The following is a 25,006-nucleotide window of genomic DNA, read 5'->3' on the forward strand; positions in this document are numbered from 1 at the left end:
TTTGAAGATCTCTGGTTTAAAGGCAAGAGATAACTGGTGCATCTTGTTCACTCTTCTTCTCCAGTTTTGGAATAAAAACGGGGCACCCCATCCGGAGCAACTTGCTTCCCTGGCTCTCCGAGTGGTCTCCTGTCCAACCTCGCTCAGCTTTAGCAGCTCCCGGGCCAGCCGAGATTTAGCTGAAGCAAGGAAGGACGCTTCTGCAAGTGAAACCTTCTCGGGTCGAGCTCATTTTCACGAGTAGACCGCTTTAACGTGAGAACCAGCTACCTTTACCGGGCAGCAAATGAACGCTTACAGCTCTCTTTCTTCTTCGCGCTTCCCGCGGGGAGCCCCGCCCAGGAGGCGTGGCCAGGCTGCCTGCCTCCCCCGCCCCTCTTCGGTTTCCGAAACGCGCCTGCGCGCGGAGGTCTCGCCGGGGCTCTCGCGATGCTTGGCGCGAGCGGGAGTCCCGTTAGCTTCAGCGTCGCGCCTCCCGCTAACCGGCCCAAAATGGATGCCGGCGCCGCTGCAGAGCCCGCTTCCACGCCGGCCTCGGCCAGCCCGGGCCTGTCGGGCGGCGAAGAGGAGCCCTCGACCTCGGCCGCCTTCTCGCAGGAGCCCGTCGAGGACGAGGTGGGTCCGTGGTGGTGGTGGGAGAAGCGGCGGGGGAGGTCGTCGCCTGGTCGCCCCTGGCAACCGCGTACCTCCCCGCCGGCGTTGGATTCAGGCTTCGCCTTGGGCCCTTTCCCTGCCCTTCCCTTCCCTGGGCCTTTCGGGTCGGCTGACTGGCGAGTGCCGGGCCTCAGGGAGAGAAGCGCGCCGGCAAGTTCGGGGATGGATGGGAGACCACGAGGAGATCCCGCTGTCCGGAGGCCAAGCTGAGGAGAAGAAAAGACCTCTGGCAATATTTGAGGGATGGATTGGTCCCATCGGGTCATTTTCGACCCCTAGTGATTATATAGACGTAATATTTCTAAGGCTGATCTGCCCTTAAACCTGGTCCTTTGCCTCTTCCCCATCAGCACTGTAACTGAAACCGTCCACCTTTTTATTTATTTATTTATTTATTTTTATATGCCGCCCTTCTCCGGAGACTCAGGGCGGCTTACAATGCGTTAAGCAATAGCCTTCATACTTTTGTATATTTATACAAAGTCAGCTTATTGCCCCCACAATCTGGGTCCTTATTTTACCTACCTTAGAAAGGATGGAAGGCTGAGTCAACCTTGAGCCTGGTGAGATTTGAACTCGCAGTAATTGCAGGCAGCTGGATGTTAAATGCTGCCTTAGTAGGAGGCATTAGCCTCCTACGCCACTCAGGCACCTTGCTACTACCATAGTCCTTACAGGTGGTGGTCCTCGACTTAACCACAGTTCATTTAGTGACCAAAGTTACAACAGCACTGAAAAAAAGTGACTTATGACTATTTTTCACACTCACGACTTGCAGCAATCCCCTATGGTCATGTGATAAAAATTCAGATGCAAGGGTTCTGGAGAACCGGTAGCAGAGTGGGGTGGGAATGGGGATTTTGTAGTATCTTTCCCCTGGAGTGGGGTAGGAATGGGGATTTTGCAGTATCCTTTCCCCAGGAGCGGGGTGGGAATGGGGATTTTGTAGTATCCTTCCCCTGGAGTGGGGTAGGAATGGGGATTTTGCAGTATCTTTCCCCTGGAGTGGGGTGGGAATGGAGATTTTGCAGTATCCTCCTGGAGTGGGGTGGGAATGGAGATTTTGCAGTATCCTTCCCCTGGAGTTGGGTAGGAATGGGGATTTTGCAGTATCCTCCTGGAGTGGGGTAGGAATGGGGATTTTGCAGTATCCTTTCCCCAGGAGCAGGGTGGGAATGGGGATTTTGTAGTATCCTTCCCCTGGAGTGGGGTAGGAATGGGGATTTTACAGTATCCTTCCCCTGGAGTGGGGTGGGAATGGAGATTTTGCAGTATCCTGGAGTGGGGTGGGAATGAGGATTTTGTAGTATCCTTCCCCTGGAGTGGGGTGGGAATGGGGATTTTGCAGTATCCTCCTGGAGTGGGGTAGGAATGGGGATTTTGCAGTATCCTTTCCCCAGGAGCAGGGTGGGAATGGGGATTTTGTAGTATCCTTCCCCTGGAGTGGGGTAGGAATGGGGATTTTACAGTATCCTTCTCCTGGAGTGGGGTGGGAATGGAGATTTTGCAGTATCCTCCTGGAGTGGGGTGGGAATGGAGATTTTGCAGTATCCTTCCCCTGGAGTCGGGTAGGAATGGGGATTTTGCAGTATCCTGGAGTGGGGTGGGAATGGGGATTTTGTAGTATCCTTCCCCTGGAGTGGGGTGGGAATGGGGATTTTGCAGTATCCTTCCCCTGGAGTGGGATGGGAATGGAGATTTTTCAATATCCTTCCCCTGGAGTGGGGTGGGAATGGAGATTTTGCAGTATCCTTCCCCTGCCACGCCCACCAAGCCATGCCCACCAAGCCACATTCACAGAACCAGTAGTAAAAAAAATTGGATTTCACCACTGTTCAGATGCCTGGCCATTGACTCACATTTATGACAGTTGTAGTGCCCTGGTAACATGTGATCCCCTTTTGCGACCTTCTGACAAACAAAGTCAATGGGGAGACCAAATTCACTTTAACAACCGTGCTTCTAACTTAAGAACTGCAGGAATTCACTTAACAACTGTGGCAAGAAAGGTCGTAAAATGGGGCAAAACTCACTTAACAAATGTCTCACGTAGCAACAGAAATGTTGGGCTCAATGTTGGTCGTAAATTGAGGACTACCTGTATTTTCTCCATAACGATCTAGCCCTAGGACTTGTACTTATAGGGCTTCCAATGAATTGAATCCATCCCTCTTGCTGCTGGTCCTCCTCTTCCCTTTCCTTCTCCCTCTCCCACTATTAGAGTCTCTGCATAATATGCCCGAAATTTATGGAGAAGGCAGGAGCAACCCCTCCCCCCTTGCATTGCTATTTAAAAAAAACAAAAACACCCCCAATCTCTGCATTGAGGCACCCCCAAAAATCATGTTTGACTACAGGGAGGCTTTCTTTCGCTGACACCTGGCTGAAGTAGGCTGAACTCTTGAAGCTTTCTAGGTTGATTTGATACAGGATAGTCCTCGACTTACAACCACAGTTGAGCCCAGTATTTTTGTTGCTAAGTGAGAAATGTGTTAAGTGAGTTTTGCCCCATTTTACAACTTTTCTTGCCACATTTATTAAGTGAATCACTGCGCCTGTAAGATTCGTAACACGGTTGTTAAGTGAATCTGGATTCCCCATTGACTTTGCTTGTCAGAAGGTTGCACAAGGGGATCACATGACCCCGGTATACTGCAGCCATCATAAATATGAACCAATTGTCAAGCATAGGAACGTAAATCATGTGACCATGGGGACGCTGCAAAAGTTTTAAGTGTGAAAAAAGGCATATGTCACTTTTTTCAATGCCATTGTAACTTTGAATGTTCACTAAATGAGGACTACCTGTACTTGGTATATTGCTATATGGATAATTGATACTTGGATGGGTTGACAGAAAGAGTGACAACCATTACCAGGTCATGAACAAGGTCTTGTCTATGTGGCCCTCAGAAGAGAGGGAATCTTTGCTTTTAACTCTTCCCCTCCTGTCAGCCCCTGCTTGTGGTTCATCCCTGTCCTCTGATTGTCATGGACCAGCCTTTCCACTCAGTGATTAGTCTGATGAGGTTGGAATGTGTTGGACTCCAATCCCCATCATCCTTGCTAGCATGGCTTTGGGATGTGTATTATGAGAGGCATTATAGCGTAGAGCAGAATTTTCCAAATCACTTTCTGCTCATGCTTTCCTTGTTTTTTTTCCTGTTGCTTCACTATCCTGGTCCCAGAATCCATTGGAGTTGGGCAGCCAATAAATTTAAATAAGTAAATAATCAGATAGGAACATGGGATGATAATTGGTGCATTTTTTGGCATCAACAAGATAGTATTTGCAGTATAAATAGCCTTTGCTTTTCTGTAGTTCCCTTGGCATCTGCCATGGCCCCCCAGTATATGTTTTTAATTTCTTCCCCCCTTGAAATGTCCTGTCATATGGCCTCTGCTTGAGAACCATTGGCATAGACCAAATGGGTAAGGTAAGAGCAAGGTAAGAGTCAGTTTTGGTCCTTGGTTTCCAAGGCAACAATATTCAATCTTTGAAGCATCACTCCTCTGAAAAATAATTGTCTTTTTTGAAGAGGGAGGGTGGTGAAAGAAAGGAAGGCAGTATGTCTCATAATAGCATTCCAAGAACTGGAGCTTTCTCTGAACTACCAGTTGCTGGGAGAACAGTAAGTGGGAACAGTTGCTGAGGTAGCATCCTGGCCTCATCTTTTTGGCCACTGTTGAAAATGGGATGCTTCAGGCACATTCTGTAAGGTTCTCCTTGGTTTTATGATGAAGGGTGGTTATTTATGAGCCATTTGAGGACATACAGTGTTCCCTGTCATTTAAATGTTTCATTTGAAGAAGGAAAAAAAAAACAATTTTGCAGTAGCATCTGAGATTCAGTTTGTCCAGTGAGGTCCAGTGAAAGATCAGATTTGAATTTCTTTGCTCTTAGTGTAAAATGCTTATCCCTCCACTGGGGCTGATTCCCTAGACTCATACAGACAAATTCAAATTCAGCTATAGGGTATAGTCTGTACTTCACTGGTTACTGAAGGTGCCAAATGTTGAACAGGCAAAGTTTTTATGTGATCCAGCATGACTTTTCTGATGGGAAAGAGAGGAGGAGACAGAGAGAGCTAGTCAGTTTCACTTATTAGCTTTTGACACAAGCTTGGAAACCAGTTGCTAAGCTACATAGGTTTTAAATGAGTTTTGCAATAAATGCCTGCCTATCTGTTTGTAATTGAAATCCAGCCTGTGTTTTTCTTTTTTGGTTCAGTGTAAGAAGTGGGCTAATTCAGTAAAATCTATTTCAGTTAAGCATGGGTTCAGATACTGTTTGAACAAATCTAGTGTATAATCTGGCAGCAAACCTATTCCATTTGTAGGAATTTCCAGCCTTTGTTGTTTATTACACTGAACTGGAATAGGCTGACCAAAAGTATGTGTAGCTATCTATTTTTCCCTGTATCCCCTTGGCCTTAATCTATGTATATTGGGTATACATTAATTAATCTGCTCATGTATTTACTAGTGTTATAAACAAACCAGTCAGTTTATACATAAATATTCTAGGGAAGTGGACATGTTTGTCTGTTGTAACAAAATCAGTGATTTGTGAACCAAGGGTCGAAACTTTTACAGAACATTGTATGCCTGTTTATTCAGAAATAAGCCACTCTGTGTTAAGTAGCATTGGGGAAAATAAGATTATGTAGCTTTATTGTTATATATTTGTATACTCTAAGCATGAAGTATTCTCAGGTGATAGATTATTTCTCTAACTTGTTTAAAAATGAGATTTACAATCCTTGAAATGTCAAAACAGCTTAAACGCATTGTGAACTGTAAATCTATTAACAAATTCTTTATATTTCATTAATAAGCTAAGTAAATTACTGGCCATTTATGATGGCTTTGTTTAATACACAGTAATGTTCAAATTGGTAATACAGTACTTTTATGATAGACACACCAAACAAAGTAGATTCATTTGGGAGTGTGCAATGTTGAACACAGTAGAATTTCTTCTTAGTATACATATATATATATATATATATATATATATATATATATATATATATATATATATATATATAGGTTTAGTCGATCAAAATCTCTTTAATCTCTTTAATTCTTTTTCTACAGGATGCATATCAATATACTGTTTGGTATAATTCTTTCCTATGTACTTTGGTTATTTGCTTTACCTGATAGTAAAAAAAAAATCCTGTTTTATTTCCATTAATGTTCATCTTTGAAACTCTGCATATGATAATACTTCATATAGCTGATAAAATACAGAAAAATGTGCAGGTGTTTATTGTTTCTCAAGAGTCTTTATAGTTTATGCCAAGGAAGACTCAAGATAGATACTGAAGTGGAACCTTCCTGAACCTCAGTCTTTCTAGGGGCTTGTGAAAAACTGTGGTGAAGGTGGTATATGTACAGTTTTAAATTATAATTACTCTAATAAGAATGTAAGAAAAGCCATGCTGTATCAGACAAAAAGACCTCTTATTCTGTTCCTACGTTGATCAAACAGCTGCCTCTGTGGAGCTCAAGCTCCCAAACAGAAGTATGATATTCATCGTTAATTGGTTCCGGGAGGCACGATGAGTATCAAAAACAATGAGTACTAAACAAATTTTTCCCACAAAGAATAATATAATGAGTCACAAGGCAACCGACACTGACAAATTCTAGCTTGTGCAGTGGGTACCAAACTAACCATGAGTGCCAGGACAAAACGTTTGTGTCAAAATGCACCGAGTACCAAATTTGATGAGTTTCATAGCAGTTGAGTGTCAAGCTACTACTGTATGCAGCTCCTCTTGCTGATATTCCTAAGAATTTTGTACAATATTGATCTATCCTCTAATACTAAAGGTTGTATTCTTCTTGATCTAGCCATTATATCTAGTAATTAATCACTTTCTCCCCATAAATTTGTTTAATTCTCTTTGAAAGGCATATAAGGATGCCTACAATGACATCTGCTTGTAACTTTCATAAGTTAACTGGGTAAAGATAAACTGGGTAACTGGGTAAAAAAAGCTTTTTTTTCTATTATCATTGTATCATTGGTACGTTCCCAGTCCTGTAGTTCGTGAAAGAGAATTATTATCTTATAATATCTATATTGTAATTTATATTGCTTATAGGGTACAGCAACAAAGTAGGATTGCAAGATTCGAAGATTTTTTAAAGATAGTCTTGCTTATCCCCAGATGCATGTTGTGAAGGATTTTTATAGATATACAAGCTTTAGTAATTGTAAGCTTCTATCACAGTGAGTTTATATTCCCAAACAACAATCAAGGGTAATTTGGTAGACATATAAAATTAGTATAGTGTTGCCAATGAAGATAAAACACATTATTTAAGATTATGGAAAGTACCCTAAAGTATAGAGAACATGCCAGTGTTAATTATAATTTCTCTATTCTAGTGTCCCAAAGGTGCTTTTTCAAGAGGCAACTGGACTTTCTGGTTTTTCTTTGAAGACATTTTGCTTCTCACCCAAGAAGTTTCTACTGCTCTATTTCAGTGGTTCTCAACCTGTGGTCCATGGACCCTGGGTGGGTGGGTGGATGTGATGTTGTCACAGGGGGCCCTCAAAGGCTTGAAGAAATGTTATGATTTAAATTTTGAGTTAAGTCTTGGGGATCCATGGCCACAAAAGGCATTTAAAAGGGGTCCATGGTGAAGAAAAGGTTGAGACCCACGACTCTGTTCCATTTTAACATGTTTTAATCTGTATTATGCTGGGAAAAGAGCCTGTCTTTTTTCTTTATTAAATATATTGTGATTGAAGAATTTTCATTTTATTTGCAGAAAAATGATCCTCCATTTCAACTCAAACTTCCTCCAAAGGCAACTAAGTCTGAAAAAGAAATTGATCCGGAATATGAAGAGAAGATGGTAAATTTGTTACTTGGATTTTTTGCCTGTGGTGTCTTTTGTTAAATTTAATTGTGCTGATAAGAAGTCCCTGTATCTACCTTTAAAACGATCTAACCGATTGTTCCATTCAGTGATAATTGAGCTAAAAAAAAATGGTCATGCCTCTTCCTGTGATATTATCCCCTTAACAGGTGACTTCCTCCTTCCCTCCCTCCAGAAGGTTGGGAGGCTGAATTGTACCCTTTGTTCCTCAGATGTTGCCTAGTCCTACTCTGGATGTACCTGCTTGCTGTGTACACTCAAGACCCTTTAGCTTCAGGCCTCACTGTGCTTGTCAGGGAGATCTCCCAGTGTGGTCATTTATACAAGCTGAGGAGGACAAAGGGCATTAAGCTGCCTTGGTGGAAATCAGGTTCTTATTGTCTTTGATGAGTTAGAAGTCTTTTTTTTTTTTTTAAAGAGTCCATTTGTTTCCCGGCCTGAAAAAGTTAACTGTAAGTTGATTTACAACTTGATGTCTCTCCTTGCCTCCAACAGCCAGTTACTGTTAGTCTTGCAACACATAATTACAGGTTTGATTTTAAACTTTCGGTGCCAAAGGCTAATGTTTTAGAATCCAGGCGGCATTTCCTGAGCGAGTTTGTCATTTGGTTCTGCAATGATTTTTCTCTACAACTTAAGAATAAAATCTTTTTCTCGATGAGTAGCTTGGGAAAAACAGTTTAGTGTTTTGTGTCTCGAGGTAGCAGTAAGTATTATGGCCCTTTTTTTTTGGTACAGTACAACCATAGAATAAAAGCAATAATAATGTAGTGCAGCCAGCCATAAAATCTCAATATAAAACATGGAGCTTGTAGGCTAAAAGGCACATAAGATATAATAACAGCATCACTTTAATAAGTTAAAAAAACCCAGGTTTGCAAGGGCACATCCCCCATTGATACATTAGTGATTTATAAATAAATTTGGCATGACATGTTAGAAAAGCTGCACCTCTAAAATGTTTCTTCTAAATATCTATTAGAGGTAGAGTATCTTCCATTGCTTTCCTATTATCTTCCTTTATATAGCACTGGGTTCATGAATTTATATGAACTATATTTTTGAATAAGATACAATATTCAAAGGTAATAAAACAATCACACAATACAGAGTAGCATTACTACAGTATGTGAATCCATTCAGTTCCTGGGTTGTTTTGTGCTATTTTTTTCTGCTAATTGAAATAAGAGCACAAAAGTAATCAGATCTCAGAATTTTGCATTCAGATTTAAGATCATAATCTGAACTTTTATTCATTTTATTGTATTACCGGGGTGTGTTATTCCTATTTATTATCACTATTATTTTATTCTTAGTACATTGCCTAAGACTTTAGGGCTGAAATAATAGAAAATCCCATAAGTAAATAGTTCTGCATAATGCACAGCCATAATGTGGTTTGTTTTTCCCTACCCTGATGATGAATCCACCCTTTATCTAGGAAACCTATATGGCCATCCATCTTATATATCATAGCTCTGGCTCATAAAAAAAAAGTTTTACTACAGTAGTCGTTCCTGACTATAGGGGGCATTGCTCGCCTCTGTTTCAAGGCCATTGAGCCAGCGCTGTCCGAAGACATTTCCGTAGTCATGTTGCCAGCATGATGTCACAGAACACTGTTACCTTCCACCAAATTGGCACTTATCTACCTACTTGCATGCTTGCATGCTTTCAAACTGCTAGGTTGTGAGGAGCTAAAGGGAAGGACAGAAGCTCACCCCGTCGCGTGGCACCGGGTCTCGAACTTGGGCTGCCAGCTTTCCAGCTGGCTCATAGTAACAATAAAAATTATAAAACCCCCAAGATCCAAAAGTCCAGCACCTGGTGCCCGAAAGCGGTACTCCTCACTGATAATAACAATCTCCATGCTTCAGCCTCATCTGACTCCAGTACTTGGAGAACATGAAAACTTCAGCTGCCATATTTTGCGTAGGGCAAAATTCTTAAACTTATATCAGAAGTACATGGGATGGATAAAATAGCTGAACCTGCTGTCTAGTTGCTTTATGCTGAACAGCTTCAAACTACATTTCTGTGTGTTTTTTCTTGAACCTCAGTGGTTTTATATTTGAAATTTATTTGAGATTAATGGCTGTTCCTAATTGCTGGACTGTTACTTGGTAAAGAGCAGAAGAAAATCAAAAAAGTTTTCAAATAAAAATGGAAGTGAAGGCAAATATACATGTTCCAGGATAATGTTGCAAGATCCAATCTGGGTTGGTCCCTGGGTCCCATTGAATTCAACGTGTTTTATAAATACAAAGGACTAAGATTGGATTATGTTTGCTGGACTTTACAGATTATTTTATGTTTGGAAGTTACTGCAATTAGCTTTGAAAATCCTTGATTCTCCTATAGTTTTTGAAAAGGAGGAAAGTAGAACAAGTAAATAAATTTCAATGTAACAAGTAAATAAGAAGAGACTGGACAGTCACTTGTTTGAGATGGTATAGGTTGTCCTGCTTGAACAGGGGGCTGGACTAGAGGACCTCCAAGGTTACTTCCAGCTCTATTCTATTCAAATAGTGAATAATCAGATATTTTTGAACATTTTGAACCTAACAGGCTGAATATAAAGTTTAGAAGAATGAACAAATTATGTTTATGTAAAATGGTGTTTTTTTCCTATGGGATTTATCAAAAAGTTGTGGATTAGGTTGCCCTCATGTGGTAAAATTGTATATTGCCTCTAGTATTTATTTCATAGTTCTATATTGTCCAACCACATAAGCAGTGTTTCTGAAATATTGGTTTAGATCCAGACTAATATTTGAAATTAAAATAATAAATTATCATGATTAAATGATAATTAAATAAATTCTGTTGTTTAGAATTTGGATCAATGTAAATTTTACTGAAAATGGATGCTGAATTGTTGAATTTTTCCCAGGTAAGAGTAAGAATGTATATGTATGATTATTGATTTAGTCTGGATCCAGACTTAATATTTTGCTGAAAATATCAGAGCTGTGTTTTAAACTTGGAAATCTCATATTCATTAAATCTGGATGATACAGGATACAATCTGTGCAACACTCATCTTATATTGAATAATATAGATGTCTTTATTCTGTGCTGCTTTAAGTTCTTTTACAAAGTTATGGTTCTGATTTATTGTTCTGGAACTTCACCATGTTGCAAGTGTTTTGCTAGACAATACTCCACAATTCTTGCATAAAATGTTCTAGTGAGGCAAGGAGGAGACATTAGTAATCAGCGTGATTGTCCTGAAATCAGAATATCCTTGCAATCTGATCATAGTTCAGGATATTTGCAGAGTTCCAGAGCTGTCCTCTTTCCATAGCCCTTGGAATTGCTGAACAGGTTCCTCGTTCACATTGTCAGGAATCAATATTAACGTAGTTATTCCATTCAGTGTGATGCCCAGATTGTCCTAATCAGAGGATGTCATTCAGTCAAAATTTAATCTGTGCCTGTTTTAGCAATCTTTGTCATGAAAAAAAGGTGCATTAGAGCCTCGGTACCTTCCAGGGATCTTGGATTAAACTCACATCACCGTCATCATGCATGGCTACTAGCTATTCTTCCTTTGTAGAAATTGAAGTTAAATATATCCAGGTTGATTTCAGGTTGGCAAAAGTTATAAATAAAAATGCTTATAGCCTACTTGTGAGCTGGGTGGAGATTCCAGTCTTAGTTATCTTTTTGATATCATTGTCTATATTTTAGACTCTTCCTTCCTGACAAATAACAGTTGGGCTAGAAGGAGCAATCAAGGCGCTTACTGTCTGACTGCATATTTTTCTTAATCTCTATATTGAACTGGACTCCTAAGTCTCTTACCGAACTTATTCTTAATTCTTCAGAGGTTTGCAGTGAAGAAGTTTGGAAGAGAGTTTGTAATTTTAATTGGGAAGAGTCAAACATCCTCCCCCCCCCACCCCAATGTATGAGTTCAGGGTTGCTTTCTTAAATCACACCTTATCTTATTTTGCTTTTCTTGTGTGGGCTGTAGAAAACCGACCGAGCCAAGCGATTTGAATTCCTGCTAAAGCAGACCGAACTTTTTGCCCACTTTATTCAACCTGCAGCCCAGAAGTCACCAACCTCTCCCCTCAAAGTGAAACTGGGACGACCACGGGTAAAGAAGGATGAAAAGCAGAGCTTGCTTTCGGCAGGAGAGTATGCATTGTTTTTAAACTATTTTTGAAGTTATGTTGAAACTATTTGCATCTTAAAACATATTGTATGTAGGTAGAGCGTGTCAAATTTTTCAGCTTTCAATTTCCAAACATTAGTAGGGATGCTCAAAAGCTCATGCCTTGTGGATTGTAAAGATATTTTGGTCACTTTAATGTAATTTACGTGTGCTTGGTAAGTAACTACATAAATATCAGAACTTTTTAACATTTTATTTGTTTCATACAGGAAGTCCTTGACTTACAAACACAATTGAGCCCAACATCTCTGTTGCTAAGTGAGACAATTGTTAAGTGAATTTTGCCCCATTTTACTACCTTTCTTGCCACAGTGCTTAGTGAATCACTGCAGTTGTTAAGCTAGCAATAAGGTTGTTAAGTGAATATTTGCTGGTCAGAAGGTCGCAAAAGGTGGAACACTGCAACCATCATAAATATGAGCCAGTTGCCAAGTGTCTGAATTTTGATCAGGTGACCATGGGGCTGCTGCAATGGTCATAAGTGTGCAAACTGGTCATGTCACATTTTTCAGTGTAACTGTAACTTCGAATGATCCCTAAACAAAGTGCTGTAAGTCGAGGACTATCTGTATGAATGAGAAGAACTGACCTCAGTCTCAAGAGATGTTTGCATCCAGCTCAGCCTTGTATTTCAGGTGAAGTCAGTGACAAACAGTTGGAAGGTTAATAACAATTAAGGGTGGCATGGGACATGGGTGACATGAAGATGGAATGGAATGGAACGGGACAGGACAGGACGGAATAGGCATCGGCATAAGAAAAGATCAGAACACTTTATTTGGCCAAGTGTGATTAGACACACAAGGAATTTGTCCCCAAAGCAGAAGCACATGTGTTGGGTTTTCTTTTTTTAGCTATCGCCACAGGAGGACAGAACAAGAGGAAGACGAGGAGCTGCTTTCGGAAAGCCGGAAAACCTCAAACGTGTGCATCCGATTTGAGGAATCTCCTTCTTGTGAGTGTACCAATTAGTCATCTCTGCTTTCAAAGATACATCAACTAAATTACAGAATAACAAAGGGACGCTTTATGTTTCTGCAGATGTTAAAGGAGGAACATTGCGGGACTATCAAGTTAGGGGGTTGAACTGGATGATCTCCTTGTATGAAAATGGCGTAAATGGCATCTTGGCAGATGAAATGGTAAAGAAACTCACCTTTGTGGATGTGGTTTGAGATATGGGGGAAAAAACCCAAGAGCTGTAAGTTTGTTAGTTTTCCTGTCAAGACTCCAAGCTCTTAAAAAGATTTAATAAAATAGCAATTTTGGCTATCATGCACTTTTTCATACCCCGGTGTGGGAGGAGACACATTTCTTTATGAGTTGTCTAGGACCCTCTTTTATGACTAACACATTTTATTAAAAGGTATTTGCGAGCCACAACTCACTTTATCAGATGCATAGAGTGACTAGACCCTAAATTTAAATCCTACCTCGACCTACCCAATCTACATATCTTATAACAAAACATGTTTAGCCAGAAAAGTTACCACAAACTCCTTCTAATTTCATACCCCATTGTAATGGGTCTGGCATTTATTAGCTCATGGGTTGTTGACAATCTGAGTCCAGTTTTCCACATTCTTTTCATGATTTCCAACAAACCATATATAGCAAGACGGGCAAAATGTAATTTTTTTGTGGTTCAAGCAGGATGAGGTTCTTTTTATGTTTTTTGTGCCCTTTTCTATCATATTTTGTAGGTCCCATTCCCTCCCTCCCCCCCCTCTCTCTCTCTTTAAAAAAAACCCAGATAGTGGGAGTTTTGGGCGATCGTGACTATAGCATTATATTTTAATGCAGCGTATCATTTTTTGCATGCAAAAATTTAACCAAGCAGCAGATATCCCAAGGAGTCATGAATATAAAGCGAAGGAAGGAATACATAATGCATAACAATAATACGAACTACAACTAAAATATTCAGTTGCAGCGTGGCTCAGAGTGAATTGTAATTAAACATTTCATTCTGCGTAATATTTCTTATGAATTACAGAGGATCGTTCTCAAGAAGTTATTTTATTGTCTGGAAACAAATGCTAATCAGAATAGTAATTTGTATATTGCAATATATTGAAATTATGGCTGATTTAGACTCCATAGATCATACTGTGATCATAAGCTTCCTTTATGCATGATTATGGATGGAGATTATTTCAGAACTGTTAAAAAGAGATGCGTAACATTTAAATACTGTTTTTAAAACTGTTGTAGGGTCTAGGAAAGACATTACAGACAATTGCGTTGCTGGGCTATCTGAAGCATTATCGAAACATTCCTGGTCCACATATGGTTCTGGTGCCCAAATCAACTTTGCATAACTGGATGAATGAATTTAAACGTTGGGTTCCATCATTACGAGCAGTTTGCCTTATTGGAGACAAGGATGCCAGAGTAAGTGTCACTCTTAGTCAGTCAGTCAGTTGGAGATTTACTCTGTAAGTCAGGATGTAATGTTCCCAGTTCTTTATTTGCAACTTCTGCAATTTTGAGACAATATGTGGACTTTGATTCCCAGAATTCTCTAGCCAGCATGCTGGCTGGGGAATTCTGGGAGTTGAAGTCCATATGTCTTAATGTTGCCAAGGTGGAGAAACTTTGTTTCAGAGTATAAAATGATTCATTGATTATTGTAAAAGTATTGCAGTTTAAACTTTTAAAAAATACTTTTTATGAATAGCATTAAAGCAGAGGTGAAAAGTAAAGTCCCAATGTTGTGTCTCTAAGAGCTGAGGTGGTGCAGTGGTTAGAGTGCTAGCTGCAGTTCAGTTCAAATCTCACCAGGCTCAAGGTTGACTCAGCCTTCCATCCTTCTGAGGTGGGTAAAATGAAAGCACTATGAAGCAGTATATAAGTCTAAGTGCTATTGCTATTGGTCTCTGAAATCTTTGGAATAACACCTGGGAGTTGCAGATATTAAAACCAGCATATAATTTTTAATATGTATGGCTTGATAGTAATGCTCACTATACTCAGCTTTATTTAGGTGTAAATTACATATTTTGTATTGGATTCATCCAGTGTTTTGAGTACAGGCATGCTTTTGAAAGGTTAAGTTTACTGTTTGCTAGGAAGATACTATTTCTCCTGTTTTAAGAGGAAAAAACTTTGTTTTAACATCACTGCTAGTATCCTTTGAAGAACAGAGATCCTCCTTTCCCCTATGCAGGAAGTTATGCACTTTTCATATTATTTAATAACTCTTTACTAATGTAAATGATCTAAATGTATTAATTCTAAAGTTCATATTTCTGTTTCTTCTTCCTGCCCGTTTTCTCTGAAATGGCATTGCTAAATGGCCATTGTTTCAACACTGTAAGCTGCCTCTATTGGAGAGTTTGTTTTATGTCTATTTTTCATACAGGCTGCTTTTATCCGTGATGTTATGATGCCTGGAGAGTGGGATGTGTGTGTGACCTCCTACGAAATGGTCATTAAAGAAAAGTCGGTTTTCAAAAAATTTAACTGGAGGTATCTGGTGATCGATGAAGCTCATCGGATAAAAAATGAAAAATCCAAGGTAAGTTTTAATTTTATTTGGTAAACACTGAGGAACAATACCTGGAGGGAAGGTAAGTTTTTTGGACAAAACGAAAAATTTTTGATATATAAAACTTTCAGCTTGCTTGGACTGGTTGAGCAATCCAATCAATGAAGTGATATCTAAGGAGGAATAGAAGATGAATGGAACAGCATCTTTACAATTTCAGGACCTTGGAGAGTTCATAGAAGAAACTTCACAAGTTGGGTTACCTTTTGGTAAAGATTTTTTGCCCCAGCACCAGTCTGTATTCAGTTGTGACTTTCACAGATTTTAAACAACTGGGTGGCCCTTTTGATCTACCCCTGCTTCCTGTTGACTGTGAACCATGATGCCATGAACTTTCCTGAGACTGCAGCCTTGTGCATAAAGTAGCAAAAACTCCGGAAGAGTCATCCTTGACAATGGAAAACTTATCTATTCAGTTTGAATAGGCTCAAGATGTCTTCTTTTGAGTTAGAATGATCTGGAGTTCATCCTAGTTGGATGAACACTTTTGAAAGTCTTTCTGGCCTTTTGATGTGGGGTATGTGACATTGTTTTATTAAGTTCTTTCTAACACACAAAATAGGTTTTAGAGTAAGATTTCACCCAATGTATTCAATTTGTCTGTAAGAGAATTTTAAGAAATCATAATAGACCAGAGCTTTTGTTTTCCAAATCTCAGAGTTAGTATTAATAAAAACGTATTTTTGTAATATATTGGCAATAAAATCTCTTCATGTTTTTTTGTTAGTTATCAGAAATTGTCCGTGAATTCAAGACAACAAATCGCTTGCTCTTAACAGGAACCCCTTTACAGAATAATCTTCATGAACTGTGGGCATTGCTCAATTTCCTTTTACCAGATGTCTTTAATTCTGCAGAGGTGAGACTGGGATTGACATGGAAGTCTTTCAATTGCATAAATTACACGTTTTATAGCAAACTAATTTTTAACGTTATATCACCGCAATTGCTTTTACATTTTACTACTATGGCTTGCATTTACATATAGCAAAATATGCTTGTACCCTAACTTTACAATTGTTTAGGTTCCTCCCTTTTTCCAACTGCTATTGGTGATGTATATTTGTGGCACAACCATGATTTCAGAGCAAAGAGTATGTTTTACATAGTATAGGATGGAACAATTCAACATGGATATATTGATTTCCAAGCCAAATGGATGTTTCTTTCTTCGTGTCCTATAATTTCTACTTGAGCTAACCTAAGCACTGGGAAAATATGAAATTACAAACATAATAGTAAAATGAATTTTTTACATCTGCAGGACTTTGACTCGTGGTTTGATACTAAAAATTGTCTTGGTGATCAAAAACTTGTGGAAAGACTTCATGCGGTAAGTATGGTGGTATTGATGTGTGATGTGCCACTCTCCTGCTTTGTATATGTTTGGGAGGATTTTTTAAATTGGTAAATATTTATTACAAAAGGCATGGGCCATATGACTTGCATATAGTTTTTCAGAAATGCACGTTTTAAAACAAATAACATTCAAATCTATATATGTCTATATGTCTATATGAGAAGTGTAAAATAAGAGTTAGGTAGAGCAGAGTTTTTAAACCTTTTCACAGACTGTACCACTTTTAGGATTTGGCAATATTCGAGTACCACCAGTTGTCTAACAAGGTGTCAAAACCTTGATGACCAAAAAAAAAAAAAAGTGATAAAGTACAGGTAGTCATCAACTTATAACAGTTTGCTTAGTGACTGTTCGAAGTTACAACCGCACTGAAAAAAGTGACTTATGACCATTTTTCACACTTATGACCATTGCAGCATCCCCAGTGTCACGTGATTTATATTCGGATGCTTGGCAACTGATTCATATTTATGATAGCAATAGCATTAAGACTTATGTACTGCTTCACAGTGCTTTATGGCCCTCTCTAAGCGGTTTACAGTGTCAGCATATTTCCCACAACAATCTGGGTCCTCATTTTACTGACCTTGGAAGGATGGAAGGCAGTATTTCAGAATCATATGATCCCCTTTTTCAACCTTCTGACAAGCAAAGTCAATGGGGGAAACCAGATTCACTTAACAACCGTGTTACTAATTTAACAACTGCAGTGATTCACTTAACAAATGTGGCAAGAAAAGTCATAAAATGGGACAAAGTCATTTAATAAATTTCTCACTTAGCAACATAAATTTTGGGCTCAATTGTCGTAAGTTGAGGACTATCTATACACCCCCTTATCACACTTTTAATGGGAAACTTGTGCCTGTTTCTCTGACATTAATCTTTGCACTGTTCTATCCCCTTCTCTCCCTCTGCTTGCCTCAAAGAAGCCTCTCCTTTTCTCCGTCTCACTTTCCCCATCCCCATCTCTTTCCTTGACTTTTTTCTTTTTCTCTTTCCTGCCGTAACCACCTCCTTTTATATCCTCTCTTCTCTCCTTTTCTCTTCTGATACAGCTCCAGCTCACTCCCCAAGTCTGTGTGCTGCTCCCGGAAGTGCCGATCAGCTGGAGCTGCGTGCGCTGATCCTGGGCGCTCAGCAGAGCCCCAGCAACACCACAGCTCCAGCTGACTCTCCCACAGATCTGTGTGGTACTGCCGCTTCAGCTCATCCCTCCTATACTTCAACACTTTTTTTAACACTTTTTTTTCCCAGTGCTTTTCAACCCGGGGTACCCATACCACTTGCCAGGTATGCATACCACGGGTTGAAAAGCATTGATCTAGAGTAATAGCAGTAGCACTTAGACTTATATACCGCTTCACAGTGCTTTACAGCCCTCACTAAGTGGTTTACAGAGTCAGCATATTTCTCCCAACAATCTGGGTCCTCATTTTACCCACCTTGGAAGGATAGGATGGAAGCTGAGTCAACCTTGAGCTAGTGAGAATCGAACTGCTGGCAGCTGGCAGTCAGCCGAAGTAGCCTGTAGTACTGCATTCTAACCACTGCACCACCAGAGCTCATAATGTAGCATTGTAACATCTATAGAATTTATTGGTTTGTGTCTTCCCAGCATGGCTTTTGGAGAAATATATTTCCTTTTTTAAAAGTGAAGCATTCCATTTCCTCAATTAAAAATGAAAGGAGTTTACACAATTCCCATAATATCGGTAAAGCTGGGGATTACGGGCAATGTAGTATGGTATTTAAGGTAGATGGCAGAAGCTTCATAGTAGTTCTTGATACAGCCAGTTGTTTTAATAACTGTTCAGAGTTAGCAACAGACTTAAATCTACTTACAAACTTGCCCTTGAAGTTATGCCTGCTGCCCTACACCCCATGGTCACATGATTGCATTTTGGCAACTGGCTCACATTTACGACAGGTTGCAACATCCCACGGTTATTTGACCACAATTTGTGATATTCTTCCCCGTTTCCAGCAAATATGCCCATTCCAGAGAATGGATTCACTTAATGATAATTGGATTTGCTTAATAACTGAAGTGTTTTCCTTTACAACCAGTGTAAAAACAGTCATAAAATTGAGTCACATAGCGCCTTGACCTATGACCACAGCAAATTACAACGACAATTCCAGTCCCAGTTGTCATACGTTGAGGACTACCTGTACAGGGGGAAATATCTGAAAAATCGGGGATGTCACTAAAATGTTCCCTATGCTTCTCTTGTTTGTTTTTTACCCCCCAGGTTTTGAAGCCATTTCTGCTACGGCGCATAAAAGCTGAAGTGGAAAAAAGCTTGCCTCCTAAAAAAGAAGTAAAAATTTATCTGGGCCTCAGCAAAATGCAGAGGGAATGGTAATTTTTAAAAATCTTATACCAAGAGAATGATACACTGATTATGTGATGAAAGCAAGGTGGTCCTTATTAAAACAACTGGCAGTTGTATATATTAATGTCCCTGAACCTCTTTTAAGCGGTCCTTAATATTGTTCTTTTTTATACAAAGTCAGCTTATTGCCCCCACAAACTGGGTCCTCATTTTACCTACCTCGAAAGGATGGAAGGCTGAGTCAACCTTTCTCCTTTTTAAACTGTTTATGGGGACGAAAATGTGTGTGGCCATTTTGGGATTGATAACATAGGGAATTGTGAGAGCCTCACCCACCCCCTTTAATTCCAGGGTTCTCTTCTTGGTAGCCAACAGTTCCTAGAGCATTGGTGACCATTTTTATGTTGGTAGCAAGAAGAAATGGGGCAGGATGGCTTAGCGGTTAAAGACACTGACCTTGTCAGCTGGAAAGCTGACAGCCCAGGTTCAAGACCAAACACTGCTTGACGGGGTGAACACCCATTCCTGCTCCAGTTCCTGCCCACCTAGCAGTTTGAAAACATGTAAACACGAGTAGATTAATAGGTACCACCTCAATGGGAACGTAACAGCGTTCTGTGCACCTCCGGCAAATAGCCATGCTGGCCACATGACCATGGAAAATGTCTTTAGACAACTCTGGCTCCCTTGGCCAAGAAACTGAGATGAGCATTGTGCCCTAGAGTCAGACATGACTGGACAGGGAAACCTTTAGCAGGAAGAAAGGAATTTAAATCTTCCATTCACTCTCTTGCTTGTAAAGTTAATTTAGCCGCAATTATTGGGGCTATAACTAGCCTTTTTAATCCCCACCAGTTACTGAGTTACACTGTTTCTGTGATACCCTAATTTTCCAATATCCGTAGCTGTTACCCTGCAGCAAATATCAAATTGATGAACTTGCAGAAACTGTGTAGAGTTCTCAGGTTTGAAAAACTCTTTTAGAGTGTGAAAATAAAGCAAAGAAGCTTAATGCTGTACAGTAAGTCACGTACAAATGGCCAAACAGATATAGATGACCGAGACTCTTTCCTCCTTTATATATTCAAACATTAATGTGCTATTCCTTTATTATTAAATTATCCAATTAACCTTACAGGTATACCAAGATCCTGATGAAAGATATCGATATCTTAAATTCAGCGGGCAAAATGGACAAGATGCGGTTGTTGAACATCCTGATGCAGCTGAGGAAATGCTGTAATCACCCGTACCTATTTGATGGGGCTGAACCAGGCCCTCCTTACACCACTGATACTCATTTAGTGACCAATAGTGGCAAAATGGTCGCCCTGGACAAATTACTATCAAAACTCAAAGAACAGGGTAAGACAGACTATCTCCTTCCCCTTCCTCCCAGTTTTGGGCTAGTGGGACCCCTTGTGGGACTTTTTTGTTGTGATATTCTGTGGGGTTTTTCCCCACACGACTTCTATCCTGCACAATTTCTGTATTATCTTATTTTTAATTGTCTTATATTACACATTGCTAGTATATAGGGTTTTGGTCCATTGGTTAAGACACCAGGATAGAATGTAAGAGACCCTGAGTTCAAGTCCCACATTAGCCATGAAAGCCAGCTGGGTGACTTTGGTCCAGGCACACTTTCTCTCTCAGCCCAACCCACCTCTCAGGGTGGTTGTGGGGAAAAGAAGAGGAGGAAGGTGTATTGGATATATTTGCTGCCTTATTTGTAAAAATAATAAAGGCGGGATAGAGATGAATGAATGAATGAATGAATGAGTGAGTGATGCAGCTGAGTAACTGCAAATTTAATACATAAATAAATAATCAATTCCAGATTCATCATGCAGTTGATGAAGATCCACCAAAGTTAGCCATTATTCCTTGGTCCTATTGATATCAGTAAATGCTCATTCCCAGACATAACTATTTAATGTAGATGCTTCTCATTATCATTAACCCAAAGTGTAGTTAAAAGTGCTTCAACCACTCCTTTGTCCCTCAGGTTCCAGAGTTCTTGTTTTTAGCCAAATGACTCGCTTATTGGATATATTGGAAGACTACTGCATGTGGCGAGGTTATGAATATTGTCGCCTGGATGGGCAAACACCGCACGAGGAGAGAGAGGTGGGAATAATTTGTCTAGTCCCTTGAACGTTTATTTTGTTCTATCCTGGACACAGGCTGTGTACCAACTAACATTTCTTCACTATTTTCCTGAGTGCCAATTTGCTGTGACAGCGGTCTTATCTTTTGTCAGGCCTTATAAACAGAGATTAATTTTCCATTATTGCATGCTATGTCATTCAACTTTCTGATTTGAGTTTCAGCTACAGATAGGCCTTGACTTATGACCATCATTGGAACTGGAACTTCCATCACCAAGCGATGCGGTCATTAAGGGAATTCTACCTGGTTTTACTATCTTTTTTGTTGTGGTTATTAACTGAATCCCACAAAGTTGTTAAGTGACTCCAGCTTCACCTATTGACTTTACTTGTTGGAAACCCGCTGGGAAAGTTGAAAATGGCAATCACGTGACCCTGGCACGCTGCAATCATTGTAAATACATAACGGTTGCCAAGGGCTTGAATTGCAATCTTGTGCAAGTTTGTAAGTGCAGGGCCAGGTCGTACATCATTTTTTCAGTACCGTCGTAACTTTGCCTGGTTGTTTAAATGAATGGTTGCAAGTCAAGGACTACCTGTATCACTTTAAGGGAAAATAAGTGATAGGCACATTTACAAAGAATGCCAGTGAGAATCACCTGTGCTGCTTGAAGTTCTCTGTAATTCACAGGCTGGGGATCTAGTTTGCTTGTAGAACTGCTTGGAGACATGAAGGAAAGAGATTTGATTCCCTGCGTTTCTATCATGGTCAGAGTTCTCCTTGTAACTATTTTAGAAACCAGGCAAAACAACAACAGGAAACGGTATTTTTACAGTCTCTTTAAAAATATATATATCTTTTTTTTTTTTTTTTTAGGAAGCAATAGATACCTTTAATGCTCCAAACAGCAGGAAATTCGTTTTTATGTTGAGTACAAGAGCCGGAGGCTTGGGGATTAATTTAGCAACAGCTGATGTTGTGATCCTCTATGATTCAGACTGGAACCCACAAGTTGATCTACAAGCGATGGTAAGTGGAGATCTTCAAGGTTTATTTCTGGGGTAGCTGCACTCTTTCTTATAAGCTAACTGAAAACGAACATGCATGTAAACACTACATTTGAAGGGTTGATTAAAATAGACTAAATAGCGATACATTCACCTTTGCCTTTAAATTGGTATTCGGCATCTTTTCACTTACACCTTTATTAATTTACCCTGATTAGGATCGTGCTCATCGGATTGGTCAAAAAAAGGCCGTGCGGGTATTTCGGCTTATCACTGACAACACTGTTGAAGAGAGAATAGTAGAAAGAGCTGAGATAAAACTCAGGCTGGATTCAATTGTTATTCAGCAAGGTATGGTTTAATATATTTGTGGTATTCAGAGATAAAATTAAGAGAAGGCAGGATCTGACCTGTAGCGTTCGATAGTGAAACTAGAAAAATCTGACTTCCTTTGAGATGTTTCCCTCCTTCAACTTTAAAGAGAATGGCAACTGGAGTGGACAAAACATGGAGGATATAAGCCAGGAGTGTCCAACCTTGGCGACTTTTAAGACTTGAGGACTTCAGCTCCCAGCATGGCTCACTGGGGAATTCTGGGAGTTGATCCACAAGTCTTAAAGTTGCCAAGTTGGAAAAATACCCCTGATATAAGCAGTTACAGGTAGTCCTTGACTTACAAGAGCCCAACATTTCTGTTGCTAAGATGTTAAGTGAGCTTTGCCACATTTTATGACCTTTGTTGCCACAGTTGTTAAGTGAATCACTGCAGTTGTTAAGTTAGTAACAGGATGTTGAGTGAATCTGGCTTCCCTCACTGACTTTGTTTGTCAGAAGGTCGCAAAAGGTGATCATATGACCCCGGGACACTGCAATTGTCATAAATATGAGTTAGCATCTGAATTTTGATCATGTGATCATGGGGATGCTGCAATGGTTATAAGTGAAAAATGGTTATAAGTCATTTTTTTCAGTGTTGTAACTTCAAACAGTCACTAAACAGATGGTTGTAAGTTGAGGACTACTTGTAAATATTTTTTACTGAACAAAATTGCTGCATAGTTCTCTGGTGCACCAGGCAAAGGAATTTCTACCTTATTTTTAAAAAATTGTACCTAAATTACACGAGTACAGTTTTAATATGTGAATGGTTCAGTATCTGGCTTTGTTTTCTACTTTTGATGTGACTTCAGTACCAAATAAATGCTTTGCTTGATATATGCTTATAAAGCATATTGTGCTCCTGATCAATTAAAATTTAATGGTCCTGTAAAAGTTGGATAATATCATATGGTGCTCTCCTCAAATTGCACATGTCAAAGTCAATCCTTTCTGTAAATCTTTGCTTTAAATTTGGCACTAAGATATGAAACATTTAAATTTCCTGTTGTACTTCCACTTTTTAATTGTAGTTTTATTAAACAACCTGCTTAGATAGGGATATGACTTTATAATTCTAGTATAGAACTCACAATGGGTTTGGAATTAAAATTCTCTGTGTTTTATGTATTAGGAAGGCTTATTGATCAGCAGTCTAACAAACTAGCAAAAGATGAAATGCTGCAAATGATCCGTCACGGAGCAACACACGTGTTCGCTTCCAAAGATAGTGAACTGACTGATGAAGACATTACCACTATTTTAGAAAGAGGTGAAAAAAAGGTGAGATAATGTGGAACATAAATCACTGTGCCTTGTTCATTTTTTCTGCTATCTGTAATAAATATCAGCTCTGAACTAACCGGAAAAAAATATGTTAGCTTAGCTAACTTTTCATACAGAATGATTAAAATCAGCCATAGTATTTATATACATGAAAAAGACATTTCTAAAAATATGTTCTCTTTCTTTTTTGGTACTTGTGACTTTCTTTAGACAGCTGAAATGAATGAACGTTTGCAAAAAATGGGTGAAAGCTCCCTTCGGAACTTCACAATGGACACTGAAATGAGTTTGTACAATTTTGAAGGGGAAGATTACAGAGGGAAACAAAAGGTATATTTTTCATATACATGGGGCATTGCAGCTGCATGAATTGCATTACAGAGAATGACTTTTGATTTCAGCAGGATCATAAAAAATATTAAAATAAGCTCTGGATGTTGCTGGGGTGAAATTCTAGGCTCTCATTATTGGCTCCCCCCCCCCAAATTTAGGTTGGCGTGTACTTGTGACTGGAAAGTCTATTGTCCTCTGGATGTTGCCTGAGATGCAAAGTTGAAGCCAATGCAGTCTTTGGTTGCATTAACAGAGGGATAGAATCAGGCTCATGTGACATGTTAGTGCTGTTTTATAAAGCCTTAGTAAGACCACACCGAGAGTGCTGCATCCAGTTTTGGTCACAATATCATAAAAAACATGTCGAGACTCTGGAAACTCTGCAGAGAAGGGCAACGAAGGAGATTAGTGGGCTGGAGGCATATGAAGAACAGTTGCAGAAGTTGGGTATGTCTAATCTAGTAAAAAGAAGGACTAGAGGTGACATGATAGCATTGCTCCAATATTTTAGGGCTGCCACAAAGAAGATAGAGTCAGCTTATTTTTCAAAGCACCAGAAGGCAAGACAAGAAACAATGGATGGAAACTAATTGACTTCTAGAACTAAGGAGAAACTGAGAACAATCAGACAGTGGAATGCTTTGCCTTTAGAAGTTATAGGTGCTCCATCACTGGAGGTTTTTAAGAAATTGGACAGCCACTTGTCTGGAATGGGTATAGAGTCTCCTGGTTGAGCAGATTGGTTGGACTAGAAGACCTCCAAGACCCTTTCTAGCTCTATTATTCTGTTAAATCAGATCAGCCAGCATTCCCCGTAGACAGAAATAGGTGAAGATTTTATCCAGTAATATCAAGAACGTTGTCAACTATGTCAACTTGAATATTTATGGACTTCAATTCCCAGAG

General features: G+C 39.6%; 1 protein-coding gene across 1 annotated transcript in view; it reads left to right on the plus strand.

Moving 5' to 3' along the window:
* Positions 1–429: 429 nt before the first annotated feature.
* SMARCA1 (SNF2 related chromatin remodeling ATPase 1) overlaps positions 430–25,006 on the plus strand; it is a 43,053-nt gene continuing 18,476 nt past the window's right edge. Inside the window, exons 1-16 of the mRNA XM_070952104.1 lie at positions 430–615; positions 7,444–7,530; positions 11,534–11,700; positions 12,592–12,692; positions 12,779–12,879; positions 13,952–14,131; positions 15,102–15,257; positions 16,015–16,146; positions 16,552–16,620; positions 18,903–19,012; positions 20,125–20,351; positions 20,995–21,116; positions 21,975–22,127; positions 22,324–22,456; positions 23,616–23,764; positions 23,978–24,097. Of these exons, the coding sequence (XP_070808205.1) occupies positions 430–615; positions 7,444–7,530; positions 11,534–11,700; positions 12,592–12,692; positions 12,779–12,879; positions 13,952–14,131; positions 15,102–15,257; positions 16,015–16,146; positions 16,552–16,620; positions 18,903–19,012; positions 20,125–20,351; positions 20,995–21,116; positions 21,975–22,127; positions 22,324–22,456; positions 23,616–23,764; positions 23,978–24,097 (2,193 nt within the window). The remainder of the gene's footprint in view (positions 616–7,443; positions 7,531–11,533; positions 11,701–12,591; positions 12,693–12,778; positions 12,880–13,951; positions 14,132–15,101; positions 15,258–16,014; positions 16,147–16,551; positions 16,621–18,902; positions 19,013–20,124; positions 20,352–20,994; positions 21,117–21,974; positions 22,128–22,323; positions 22,457–23,615; positions 23,765–23,977; positions 24,098–25,006) is intronic.

This window comes from Pituophis catenifer, unplaced genomic scaffold, assembly GCF_029215685.1.
Source record: "Pituophis catenifer annectens isolate HBS135680 unplaced genomic scaffold, rPitCat1.0.hap2 SCAF_11, whole genome shotgun sequence".
Classification (NCBI taxonomy): domain Eukaryota; kingdom Metazoa; phylum Chordata; class Lepidosauria; order Squamata; family Colubridae; genus Pituophis; species Pituophis catenifer.